We start from the raw sequence: 12,601 nt of genomic DNA on the forward strand, positions 1-12,601 counted from the left end.
GGCCAAAGGCATGCAACATTGTAACGCAACACATTGCCACATTGCAGCACAGAACATGTTACACACGTTCGGCCATCCTGTTGCACCATCCAGCATCTTACAACATAGAGTAACAGGATCCCCAAACGTGTGCAACATATTGTGCGCAACGGTGTCGCAAAATTTTGATTTGAAATGTTGCGTGCGTTGGGGGAGACCTTTAGTGTAACAGTCAGTGCACAGAAATTTTGGGCAGCACTTAAAGATTGAGAAACACAAGGGGTCTTGCTGCAGCGACGAGCAGCGTGACAAAATCATTTGCAGTACACACACGAGGACATCTAACACCAACATATAGGGGAAACAAGTCACTGGGACAGAAACGCAATGTCCACATAAGCACGGAAATTTGCGGGAACATGTCCCAGATATGCCCTGCAGAGACAGGTCCTCACGTGTGAAATGACAGGCGCGTGGGGTATAATCGTTGGCAATGATTAGGATGCTTTGGGCACTACATCGTTGTTGCAAAATGGCGGCCATCGAGAATCTTTGGAGGGAAGTCTTCCAACCGAATCTGATGGTCAGGCTTCTTGGAGTAAAAACCAGACACGTATGTTGATTACTTATAACAAAAATAATCTAATCCGTTGGAATAAGCGATTAAAAGATGGTGGAAACAAGCATAAAATAGTAATACTCTTTATTACCCGATTTGAGAAAACACAACCAGGTACAGCTTGTGAAGTTCTGTCTTTATCAGTAGCTAATTAGATACGTGGAAATGGAAAAAGAGATATAATGATAACAGCCATCTTTTTTGTCAGTGTACCAGCAACAAAGAAGTCTGGTCGTTATCTGTGATTGGCTCAACTATTGATTCCGTTGCAGGGACATCTTGCACAACCGTACACACGCAAAAATTCGCGGCGCCAGGACAAATCTCGCGAAATGTCCCTCAAATTATTGTTGCTCTATTTACAAGTATACCTGAACACAAGGAGACTCGTCCCCGCAACATGGCCCTGAGAAATATCTAATATAATCAACACTTTCTTGTGACTGCAAACATTATTATGATTTAGTCCCTGTCACATCACGCAACTCGTCCCTTTTGTCACTGCTACATGTCACGTACACTGCAACAGGACATCTCGTACCTACGCTTGTCTTCCAACCCTACAATTGACTCCGATGTCGTTGTTCAGGAACACGTCTGTAACATTGAAATGAACAAGAGGAGAGTCGGAAAACGACAAAAGGTGTCTCTTATCGCTCCTGGTCGGTTTAGTTTTCTTTATCGCTACTCACACAATTAAGAACAACGAATTTATCTTTTAAATGAGTTGTAATTTCACAGGGTTTTAAAATATTGCTAAATATTGTTTTTTCTTGTGTATAATACGTTTCGGTCTTAGGATGTGTGTTCGGATTTCATTCGGGTGTTTGTTCGTGCTAATAATTATTGAATCAATAAGCGGACTAATTAAAACTGACTGTTCACCTGGCTGAGGTTTTGGCTATGTTAAGCCTGGAAAGCTAACAATTGAGTCGGCAAATCACACGGTCGGACAGGCTTAACTATGATTGGCACATTCCTGCAATTTGCTTGCGTATGAATAGTTAACTCAGTTTGACAAGTCAATCACTAAAATTGACAAAGTCCAGTGGCTTCTGAGACATTTAAACTGGAAGCATTTTTGGAAAAAGCAGAAAAATTGGGCGAGGATACGTAAAACCCTTGTAAGTATGTTTTAGGTCTTACCGATGACGTACCTTCGAATGTAGGCTCAGTAATCCTGTTCCCTACCGCTAGATTTCTTTCTTTTGACCTATTTCGCAAAGTCTTAGTTAAATTTTGTCCTGTGGAAGTTTAATTAAAACTTTCGACAAGCAGAGAATCCTCCCACATCAGGCAGACTTTTTGCACGTTACACAGAGTTATTGAAAAAAGACGGTTTAAAATGAGCACAAATGGTCAATTTAGTTCCTTGACGATAGGTTTACAGTCAATTATTCCAGGTTTCTATGGCCCTTTAAACAGCCACAACTCAAGGTAAGTAATTCGGCTAGACTTGTGTGGAGTGCACCTCTCAACCAACTTAAGTCTACTTGTACGAAATTGAGTTGAAAATAATTTAGAGCCCTTATGTCCACAATTTGATCGTACCCATATAAATTGCGGGAACTGTATTTAACGCCACAGAGATCAGAGATTGCGTTTCTAAAGGTATGTCAGGATGTTTTAGGTTAGAGAAGAAGGAATGTTAAATATAGACTGCAGTCGGTAACACACTTCTATCACCTTGCATTGAGTTATTAAGGTTGAGTTACATTAACCTTATAACAGGGTGAAAGTCATAAAGTGCGTTGCATGGGTGTTCAGAGTTAGACTGCAGAGCAGATAGCTCTAAACGTTTAGTTTGGATTTTAAAGTTCAATTGCAAGCTTTTTTTCCAATCGAAATGAGTTAATTTAGAAATTAGCAAACAAAAAATTGCTTTAAATAAATAGTTTTTTGTACAATGTTTACATGTATGGACTTTTGTGTTGTCAATTCTTTTGGAAATTATGGCAGTTAAACAAAACTCGTTCTTTATTCATTTGGGTTGCAATATAAAATAAAAAAGTCTTTTACGTCACTAACTACTTTGATCCGAGTTGTTTTGGCCGGCATTAGTTACAGTTATTTATTAGTTACAGTTTTTAGCTACAGTTACATGTTACCTACTGGTAACAATGCTTAACCCAGAACCACAAGGCATTAACTACCGTGAGAAACTATTATTTGGTAAATTGAGATAATGTCTGCTACGTCATATGCACGACAGGGCGGGGAGGGGGAGGGGAGAATATGCATCCGCTCATCCGGGCAGAACTGAGCAAACTGAACTGAGTTTCTCCAAAGACAGAGACAGAAAGGAAAATATTGAATGAGCCCATAATTGGCGCTTCAATTATAATATAAGCAGCCAAGCTGTCATACATCCAGGCATTTTTACCAAACGGCCAAGTAACCAAGCATAACACAAGTCATATTTTAATGTGTATTTATTTCAATGACTGATGCGAAAAAGTAGGCAGAGCTGTATGCAGCACCGAACAATAAAGTCGGTATCTGTGATCTGACCATTTGAATAATCTTTCAGTGAAGAACCATGCGGGCCATATTGCTGTGGTCTTTTCCAATCCTGGCATTTGTTATGACCGTCGCAAGTGATGCTGTCCTTAAAGCAAAGAAACTTGATGCCCAGTCCTCACGTGCTTTGATAGACCGTGATAAACGTACTGGGGCTGAACTTCTAGCCATTCCTCTGGCTTTTATCGCGGTGACGTCAACCATAGCAGCTGTGTTTAGTGTGGCTAACTTTGTGTACAGTGTGGTGCAGGGACACAAACAGATGAAGGAGTTAAAGGAGATAAAAAATAAGTTGGACGAAGTAGAGGGCCTAATTAATCGTCGTTTCGCGGAGATATCTAAAGAACTCGAGGAAATTAAGCTAATCACAGTCTACGCAGACTCAGTAAGTATAACACACACGGTAATTCTAGTGCACGTGACCTTGTTATCTATAACTTATCTACGTTACCTAAGCAAACAGGTAAGGGTTGTAGTTTATAAACTTGGGACCGAGTTACCATACTGGAAATAACCAGAAAATATATAGAGTTTCAGTGTTTTCTTTATTTCAACGAAAGAAAGAGACATACTTTGACTCTTTTAATCCGACTTAGTTTAGCTGATCCACTTTTTCCTTCCCTTTCTTTAAGCTTGATTTAGTCCCGCAGCCCTTTAACTACCAGCATTATTTTCCTCAGAATGTGTCACGAACAGGATTTCGTTTCGAGTGTTTTATTTCTCTTTCATTTCCCGTTCAGATACAACGCTTGAAGTTTTTCCTGCACCAACAGCAAATAGACATCAAATACAACAGCAGCGGAGCATTGATAAACTCCGAAGAAGCCAGAAAATGGGCGGAAGCTGTTCTGTCGTACAGCAACGACGGCATGCGCCAAGTACTCCTTGATGTCGATCACATGATCTTAGGTAAAAGTCACGTGTTTCAGGTAAAGTCCTCCGTACTTCTATTGCGTGAGAAGCTGCGTGGCAAGTCTGGTGCTATGTGTCAAGAGCTTAAGAGGTACTTGGCTTACTTACTTTGTTTGCAGACCAGCGGTCACGCAGCAAAAGCGATTGCGCACTTAGTCCTTGGGCACGAGCCAGCTAAAGCTGAACAAACGCTAAAGCTTCTTGAGAAAAGGCTTGAAGAACAGTCAGTATTCTTAGAATATCATGGGGTTTTGCCGTTTTATATTGATGGCGCCATGACATGGCATGACGGGCGAACGTACTTCTTTAAGGGGACCAATTACTGGCGGTACAACGATGCAGAGGGAAAATGCGATTCTGGGTATCCTAAACCCATTAAGGAAGGTTGGGGTGGGATGCAGGGGCCTATTGATGCTGTTTTCCTGGGGAATATTAAGAAGTCCTACGCCACGTACTTTTTTAAGGAAAGCAGTTATTACCAGTACCGCAAAGAACACGGTCAAGTATCTAACCCTCAGCCAATAGAGAACTGGGGAGGACTAGATGGGCCCGTAGACGGGGTTTTCACTTGGCGAAATGGTGCGACGTATGCTTTTGCAGGAGATGTTTACTACCGCCTGGAATCAGGAACCTTCACCGGCCCTTTCCCAATCTCTAAGTGGGGAGGTCTAACTGGACCTGTAAATACCGTGTTTCGCTATAAAAAGGATGACTCTACGTATTTCTTTAAAGAATGGAAATATTACAAGTTTGAAGACGAGGGGGACAAAAGGTTGTCGGTTTCAGGGCCTTGGGAGTTAGACCACAAGTGGCGGGGGATCTGTTAGATTTTAACTTGTTATGCCCTTAGTTAACTTCTAGACAGATAATTAATAGTGATCTGATTTGTTGATTACTTTAGACATAGGTCTTGCAACCAGAAAAAAGCAACAAGTATAGGCAAAAGACAAAGAAATATAAACACTTTGTTGAGACTGAAAAACTTTGGCTATGTCCACATGTGTATGTTAACACATATTTTGCTCTTACGTAACATTCGCGTACATCTTCCTAGGTAGGAAACCTTTCCTCCACGCGTAAACAACAAAAACGATCTTTTTGACCTTTTTCATAAATTCTTTCTTTAGAATGGCCCATCGAATCAATTCGTTAACAGACAGTGTAAAGGCATGCCCACTGCAGGTTTTTGAGGTCCGTTTCTCACCAGGCGTTCTCGTTTGATAGATATTTAAGCATTCAAAATTGCTTTGTACAGACAAAGTCAATCCCAATAAGCGGGATTAAACGTGTGAACCAAAAAAAAAATGTATGCGTTCAACTTAATGTATATGTGTGGACATAACCTTCGTTACTCGGAGTAGCGCACATCCAGATATACCATCTGGTATCACGAGCGAAACTGTTAGTTCTGACACATTTGTTATGTTTTCTTTCTGATCAGTTTACTTGTATTTTACTTGTGATTGTTGTTACTGTACTGTAGCTGTAATAATTTAGCATGACATCAGATTTCTTACGCACGTTAACTTGCACTCAAAGTAGGAACTCTTTAGTCCTTAGTCATTTTAATTCAAATATTCTTTTAGCTGCTGCTTGTTGTTTGTAGTGTAGAAGTAAATAAACATTTGAATGCATTTAATTGTCGCGAATTTCTTTTTTAGTAACGGGGATCAAACGAGGATAAAAGATTCATGAAATAATCTAGTCGTCAGTGGAATCTAAACAGTACTAAAGTCTATAATTGCACGAGAAATTTGTTTGCTTTTCTTGCGTGTTTCGTCACAAGTTTTAGCAAAAACCAGTCAGTAGTGTCATGGTCAATAAATCAGTCACGCTATTTGTCTTAGTTTTTCAACGGAATACCATCCCAACGTATGAAAGTTTCAATAATTACGTCGGTTTGATCAGCATCGGTGTCACTATAGCAACAAAAAGATGACCCCATTTAGTTTGCAGATTAGTAATTTTCCCAACATCGAAATCCAAACTTTTCAAACGGCTTTAAGACTCTTCTAGTCTAGTTTAGTTTAAGTTGAACCTACTTAGAAGTTAGCGGGTATGCGCATAACCTCGGAGAAAAAAAAGAGGTATCGTGCGAGTTTGATGAACATGAAAATCAGCGTCTCCCGACCTCGTCTTTTGCCGGTGCAGTTAAAGTGCATGAATGAGTCACAGAAGGGGCGCTTTCCATTCGACCAAATATTCCGGTTTGGATTTTGGTAACTTTTCAGTGGTGAATGGAACAGCGGTTACCGGAATCTTTGGAAAAGAGGAACAACCTCACAAAGTACAACCAATATTTGAAAATTTCTGATCGGGAATTTTAGTTCCATTTCCGGAATTTTCGGTTGAATGGCTTGCGTTTGGGAAATTCAACAATTTTTGGGTTTTCCGGAAACCTTCCAACGCCATACCCGTACCATTGGCCAATATCGAAAGTTCTGGAATTTTTAGTTGAACAGAGAGCGCGTGAGGACTTGTTTTGACTGGCAAAGGTAACTATGTTGGTTGTCAAACATACTTAGACACAGTAAGGAGTTGTAACATCTTGTCAAGTCTGCGTATGTTGCTTATGCACATGCGCTATTGAAAACCAGCCAATAAAAAGCAACTCGAAAATAGGTTATGATAAATCATTTTGAGTTGTCTACAGCGTCCACCATCTGAACAACAACATTAAAAGAGAAACAGTTTCCATGTATCACGAACAAGACTGCTGTCAGTTGAAAGGAAATTACAACTGGAAATCACTGGTTACCCTGCGTAACAATTTGTTAAGCTAACATAATTTGTAAAAAATATATAATATTTGAATTTCGACACATCATAAAACAATCTTATTTTTCATTAAGTTAAATAACAATAAAAACAAATGGAAAATAACAAGATCAAGATAAATAAAACAGAGATTTCTTGTACTTCATTAAGTTGGTGAATGGCTGCCTGACGTTGCATAACGATGTAAGATTCTCCTGAATTTTTTGCTGATAACATCGAATTATTAGCAAGACTTGAAAATAAGTTGGGATGGGCGTTATTAACCAGAATGCTAGCAGGGCAGATGATTACAGGATTCGCCACATAAGATAAAAGCAAATATAGTTTTTCAGTTGGGCCACTGGAATCATGAACACTTGATATTTTGTACATTGTTTCTGGTGAGCCAAATCTACCAGCTAATTATTAACTAACCTTTGTAGTAGAATTTAAGAATTGTTAAATTCCTTTAAAAAAACTCGTTTTCTCTGTTGTTTTTTTTTTTTTGAGGATGTCATGGAGGTAGGTAGTTAAGTAGCCTTTTCCAGACGTTCAGTTAGTTGGAGCGCATCGCGAAATACGGCGCGCGAAAAAATAAAAAGAAACGTGCGCTGTTTTTCGCGCTGCGCCCCAACTAACTGAACGCCTAGAAGAGGTGAGTAGTTAAGCTAATTATAAAAAATTATAAATTTTTTAACGGTTTCACTCTGAAGAAGGGCTATGCCCTAAACGTTTGTGATTTTTCACAAGATGACACTTAAACATTTTTCTACGTTATCAGTTTTCAATTTTCATTTTCTTTTGAACGTTTATATCCATTTAGGTCCTTCCTCACATTTGCATTGTGCATCCTTACTGCGCATAATTTATGGCGTCATTAGCGCGCGTTCGTGCACGCGCACATTGAAAACATGACGGATTTGCCTTGATATTGAGCTCTGTCAGTTGAAAAATGGCTCTAGCTCACCAACAAGCACGGGCACCCCAATTTTTTTTCCACTCGTTGTAATCAACTAATCATGAGCTTTGCCTGAGAAAAGACTGATCTAATTTCTATTGCTGAAAATTGAATAAATAAGGAAAATAGCAGATACACGGTGATCTTTTCTATTTGGCAGTCGGTAACCACGTCAAGAAATTTGGCTCAAATTTTTAACCAAGGATTTAGCTTTCTGTCTGAATCAAACTTAAAACGTTTATTTGTGTCCGACACAATGTATTGACTGTAGTTTAATGCGTGTTCTTATGAGTCCGGGCTCACAAAGATGTTACAATTACTGGGAATGCGTTCTTATAATAAGCATTAAATAATGCCAAAATGGGGCATTTTCAATGCCTCACTGCTCCTTAATGAGCATGGGCACCCCCCTTTTTTATTTCAAAATTGAAGTTATCATATGACAAATATTCAGTGGACAAAGTTTGAACAAATATCTATTGTCACTTTTATTTCAGAGGAATTACCTTAAGCGTCACGCATCAACTGGGGAGAACAATTTTCTTCATTTTGCTCATCTTAAACATTTGTTTGAACTAATTTATAGTTAATTTATCTTAAAGCAGTTTTCATCCGAGTGTCCTAAACCAAATCAAAGCAATCATTCTGGCCAATTAAAAATTACACAGAGAATTCACCGAAGCAATCAAAACTCAAAGCAAATGCATTTAGCTAAAGCCAAGATAGGGAGAACGTGTGTGAGCGCGTCACGATGGGTTTTCGTTTTACTTCTCATTGGCTGCTTGGTTTTACTTTCGATTTGACAATAAAGTGCGCGGAGTTATTTTAGCCAATCTCTTAACGTGCAAATACAAATCATAACTTTCGACACTCAAGTGAAAACCAATCTAACGCTTGGTTTTCACCACGACATAAACACAATCCTAAACTACATAACGGTAGTCACAAGCATAAGCACGTACGCAAGCGTAGAACTGATAATTGCCTTATTTTCGGTTCTATTCCTCCTCGATAAAGTAAGACAAGATGACGGACGTTGAACACGGAATGGCGTTCTCGATAACCACTCATTAGAATTTCACGAAGTTTGGCACGAAATACTTTAGGAAATAAGTAACTGGAGTATTGCAAAAAATTGACTTTTAACAAAGGAAATTCTAGATATTCTAGTGAACCTTCAACAAGGGATAATTAAAGATCTCTTTGTTAAATTATTATTAAAATAGTGTTAACTTGTGAGCATCGTTACAAGCTTGTTGGATGCAAATTATAAAGAAAATCTAATAACTAGATTTTCTGCAAATAAACAAAACCGATTTTAAAGGCTTGTTTAAATTTATTCATGTTGCCATGGCAACGGCATGTACGTCAGCTTAACTATCAAAAAACCGAAGTTTGTGTTGTTAACTAGCTTGCTGCCATTTTTGGCTACCAAAGGATCAAGGGTTTTAGAGTTAAAGGTGAATGAAACACAGGTATCAAAAACTGTGTTCAGCCACCTTAAAGCAACGCGTCTTCACTTGACATAAGCATAGGCACAAGCTAAAGAACAACGAAACTTTTTGTTCACTATTTTCCTGCGCTTGTACTTATGCTTGGGTTATGGGAGTCTTATGCTCTGGTGAAAACCAGGCTTAAGCGAACGGATATCTGCAGTTCCTTCGAAAAATGGTCTACAAGAAACAAAATAACAAAATAACTAAATACCTAGTTAAAAAATATATGCTCTCATTGTAGTGATCAGTTGACTGTGTTGTTCTATGTGATAATTACAGGTTGTAGATCGCGAGAAAAAAAAAACACGCTTAATACCGGTGTTCGGTATTTGCCCTGTCAATCATCAAATGATCAGTCTAAATCTACAATACTGAAAAACAGTAATGTTGGTTTGTCCATACGTGAAAGAACATGAAGCTTGTGAAGATTTTTAATTAACACTATTTGGAACTGTTTGTTTGTAAAAACAATAATTTAAATTATTGAAAAAAAGTTATTGTTTTGCGTTTTAGTTGCAATTGAGAAACAATAGAATCGAAAAGAAGAGTGGGCAATGGATGAACGGTACCTGAAGATGTTTATGGGAAAGGCACACATGGTTTCATCTAACATAACGGAGCTGCAAATGGTTATGTTGTTAAAAGTAGCCTGTCCTGTTCCCTGTACGGCGGAGCAATCCAAAGAAAGGTAAGACAGATTAGATAATTCGGTAATTTGGATGGAGAAACACCAATCCTATAGCCACTAAATAGGCTGTAGTACTATTTGCACATTCATAGGTAATTACAAAGTGTACATTTTTGATCGTAAGCTTGGGAGTGATAGCAGCTAAAAAGGAAATAGATCGTCATTTTAGGTTAAATAAGTTAAATCAGTAAAATAACGTATTTCCCACAGACCGTGAGTACTGTTAAAAATTTTGCGAGCAGGTGTAGGTGAAAAGAGAAAAAATCTAAAAAATGTTCACTTATATATAAACAGGAATTGACTCATTTGTAAATCAAGAACAAAATATATGTTATAAAGACGGGTCGCGCCAGAAATGCCCATCCGTTAGAATTGTCACGCACCGACGAAATCTTGATTCATTCGGCGAAGCCTCGAAATTTATAGTATTTACATTTCCTTTAAAATATGAAGGGAACTCTTAACTAAATGCACGAGTCTTCAAAAGAAATTTGTAATTGGAATAAGGATGGTAAAGGGTATTTTCGTGATTCGTAAATGGCCTTATTTTTATCTCCAGTGAAATGTGAAATGGCTATTTTTTTTTCTCCTGAATTGTAATTTCCATAGTAATCGTGAACAATGATTTTTCGAAATAATTTTCAGTAAAATCAGAAACAAACGTTTAATTCGTCGTGAATCCTTATTTTTGTTATGTTTGGTTAAATTTTCGACGCCCGTTATTACGGTAATAACCATCGCATAACCATTAAAGCCAATCCGTTCGATCGTCCTGCATAAGTCTTCAGTGGAACACGGTCATACTTTTGCTCGTTGTAGATAAAAGAAGCAGAGAAGTGGCGGAGATGTCGTAAAGGGCTGTGATTGGAAATTAAGTTTCAAAATCTCATTAATTTTCTGAGTTCGAGTGAAAATGTCCCCTTTACTCGTGTGAAATGTCTATATTATTTTCCGTGAATTGTGATAGGATGTTTTTATTTTAAATGAAACGTGATCTGGACCCACTTTACCACCTTCTGGAATAGCTGACAATTTTGACGAAATCTTGTAGAAAACTGACAGTTGAAAATATAAAATAAACCCAACATTGAACCATGTTTGTTCTTGTTGGCCTGGTAGCATCATTTACAGCATTTATTAGTGTTTGGCTTTAGCTCAGTCCGAGGTATCTTCTGGTTAAAAGCAATGCTACAACAGAAAACGCTAAAATCGATCAAACCAGTCAAAATTTCACTCAGAAAAGCCAATACCAACAACCTTGGCTGATATGGAAAATAAAATCAGTATAGGAAAAAATCCGTTTGATTTTAAATAAATTGCAATACAGTTCAAATTTAAGCCTTATCTTTTACATGCAATGGAATTAAATGAACTGCTTAGTAAGATTACTGATTTGAAATTTTGACTTCAACTTGTGTTTGGACGCCAGGAACGATTTGTTGATTTTCTCCCTCACAATCCCGAGAATGATATCTTTTTCAGTCCTAAAACCACTCAGACCGTAATATTTGGGAACGTTTCAATTCTGAGCGCTTTTCTGGAAATCTATGAAAGACTCCATGCGGCATTTTTTTAAAATTCTATACAATTTGAATTTATTTAATCGAAAACCTTTAATTAGTTAATTATGTAACTTGAACTGATCATTTCCCAATTGCGACTCACATTTCGTTTCACAAGTAACAGAAACAAACCGCCTTAGATCTGAGTTTGTTGAAATCATGTGTTACAGTACAGGACAAAAACCCACAGAAAAACTACCGTGTGACAACTGAAACAACCTCAATGAGCTGAGACGTGAGCGTTTCTGTGAACGCTTGATCATGAAACAAACACAGTCCAAAAGTCAACCACTGATCTTTGAAAAATGGAAGAAATTAACCTGCTTGGCAATTCTGGTATTAAGTTAACTCTACAAGTGAACGTAAATCGACTTTTTTGTCCGAGAGCAAAAAGTTGCATTTCGTTTTCAATTTATTTCATGTTGAGCTTTGTAAGATCATGTTACAAAACAACAACAGCCGACCCAAACTACCAACTAATGACTATTTAATCCCTGTAGCAGAATTACTGGAAACGAACACAGCTGTTGACGTTATATGAGAGCAGAAGGTTATACTAACTTATTGGTTATTCTGTGATAAGTTAACGGACATCATTTCAAGCCCAACAAACTGGCTAAACAGAACTAAAGAATAACTTAATCCCTCGTTTAAAATTTAATCCTTTTATTATGTTCATCAGCATCAACCTGCTTTAATACATTTTGTAGTTTCCTGTGAAAAATATGTTGTGCAAAATTTACAAGTGACCCGCACTCGTTTTGGGGTCAACTTAGCTTTACACTTTTCAGAACCAGTCGTTGTAAATGACCTTAAGGGGGCTCATCACGATATTTTGAGTTATTTTGGCCACATACAAAATTACCTTTAAATGGTAGGAAACCTGAAAATAACAGTTTTATAAGATAGAAAAACACCAAAGAGATAATGATGAAGCATAAAGGAACAAGGATGGCTAAGGATGGAGAAGATTAACACGGATTACAAACGACGAATTTGAAAAATTGACGCTAAACTTTTCAATATGCGCAAACCTTGACTGAGCTCCATTAAATTATAGCACTATACAAACAATTTCCACCTTCCATCTTGTTTTAACTCAAGTTAAAA

General features: G+C 37.8%; 1 protein-coding gene across 2 annotated transcripts; it reads left to right on the forward strand.

Moving 5' to 3' along the window:
* The first annotated feature begins 1,560 nt into the window (after positions 1-1,560).
* LOC110066649 (uncharacterized) lies at positions 1,561-5,669 on the forward strand. Of its 2 annotated transcripts, none has more exons than XM_020773877.2 (3): positions 1,561-1,722; positions 3,129-3,503; positions 3,859-5,669. In XM_020773877.2, exons 2-3 carry the CDS (start codon positions 3,138-3,140, stop codon positions 4,855-4,857), a joined length of 1,365 nt encoding a protein of 454 aa, XP_020629536.2. In that variant the 5' UTR covers positions 1,561-1,722; positions 3,129-3,137; the 3' UTR covers positions 4,858-5,669. The 2 variants fall into 2 exon arrangements, with proteins under 2 accessions (XP_020629536.2, XP_089143652.1); XM_089287526.1 differs by lacking the exon at positions 1,561-1,722 and adding an exon at positions 1,853-2,035.
* The last annotated feature ends 6,932 nt before the right edge of the window (positions 5,670-12,601 follow it).

The sequence above is a fragment of the Orbicella faveolata genome, unplaced genomic scaffold, assembly GCF_042242905.1.
Source record: "Orbicella faveolata isolate gen_17 unplaced genomic scaffold, um_ofav_v1 contig_14, whole genome shotgun sequence".
Taxonomy (NCBI): Eukaryota; Metazoa; Cnidaria; class Anthozoa; order Scleractinia; family Merulinidae; genus Orbicella; species Orbicella faveolata.

Coding starts and splice junctions, on each gene's coding strand:
- LOC110066649 (XM_020773877.2), top strand. CDS start 3,138: ATGCGGGCCATATTGCTGTGGTCTTTTCCAATCCTGGCATTTGTTATG. Junction 3,504..3,858: donor TCACAGTCTACGCAGACTCA/GTAAGTATAACA, acceptor TTTCCCGTTCAG/ATACAACGCTTGAAGTTTTT.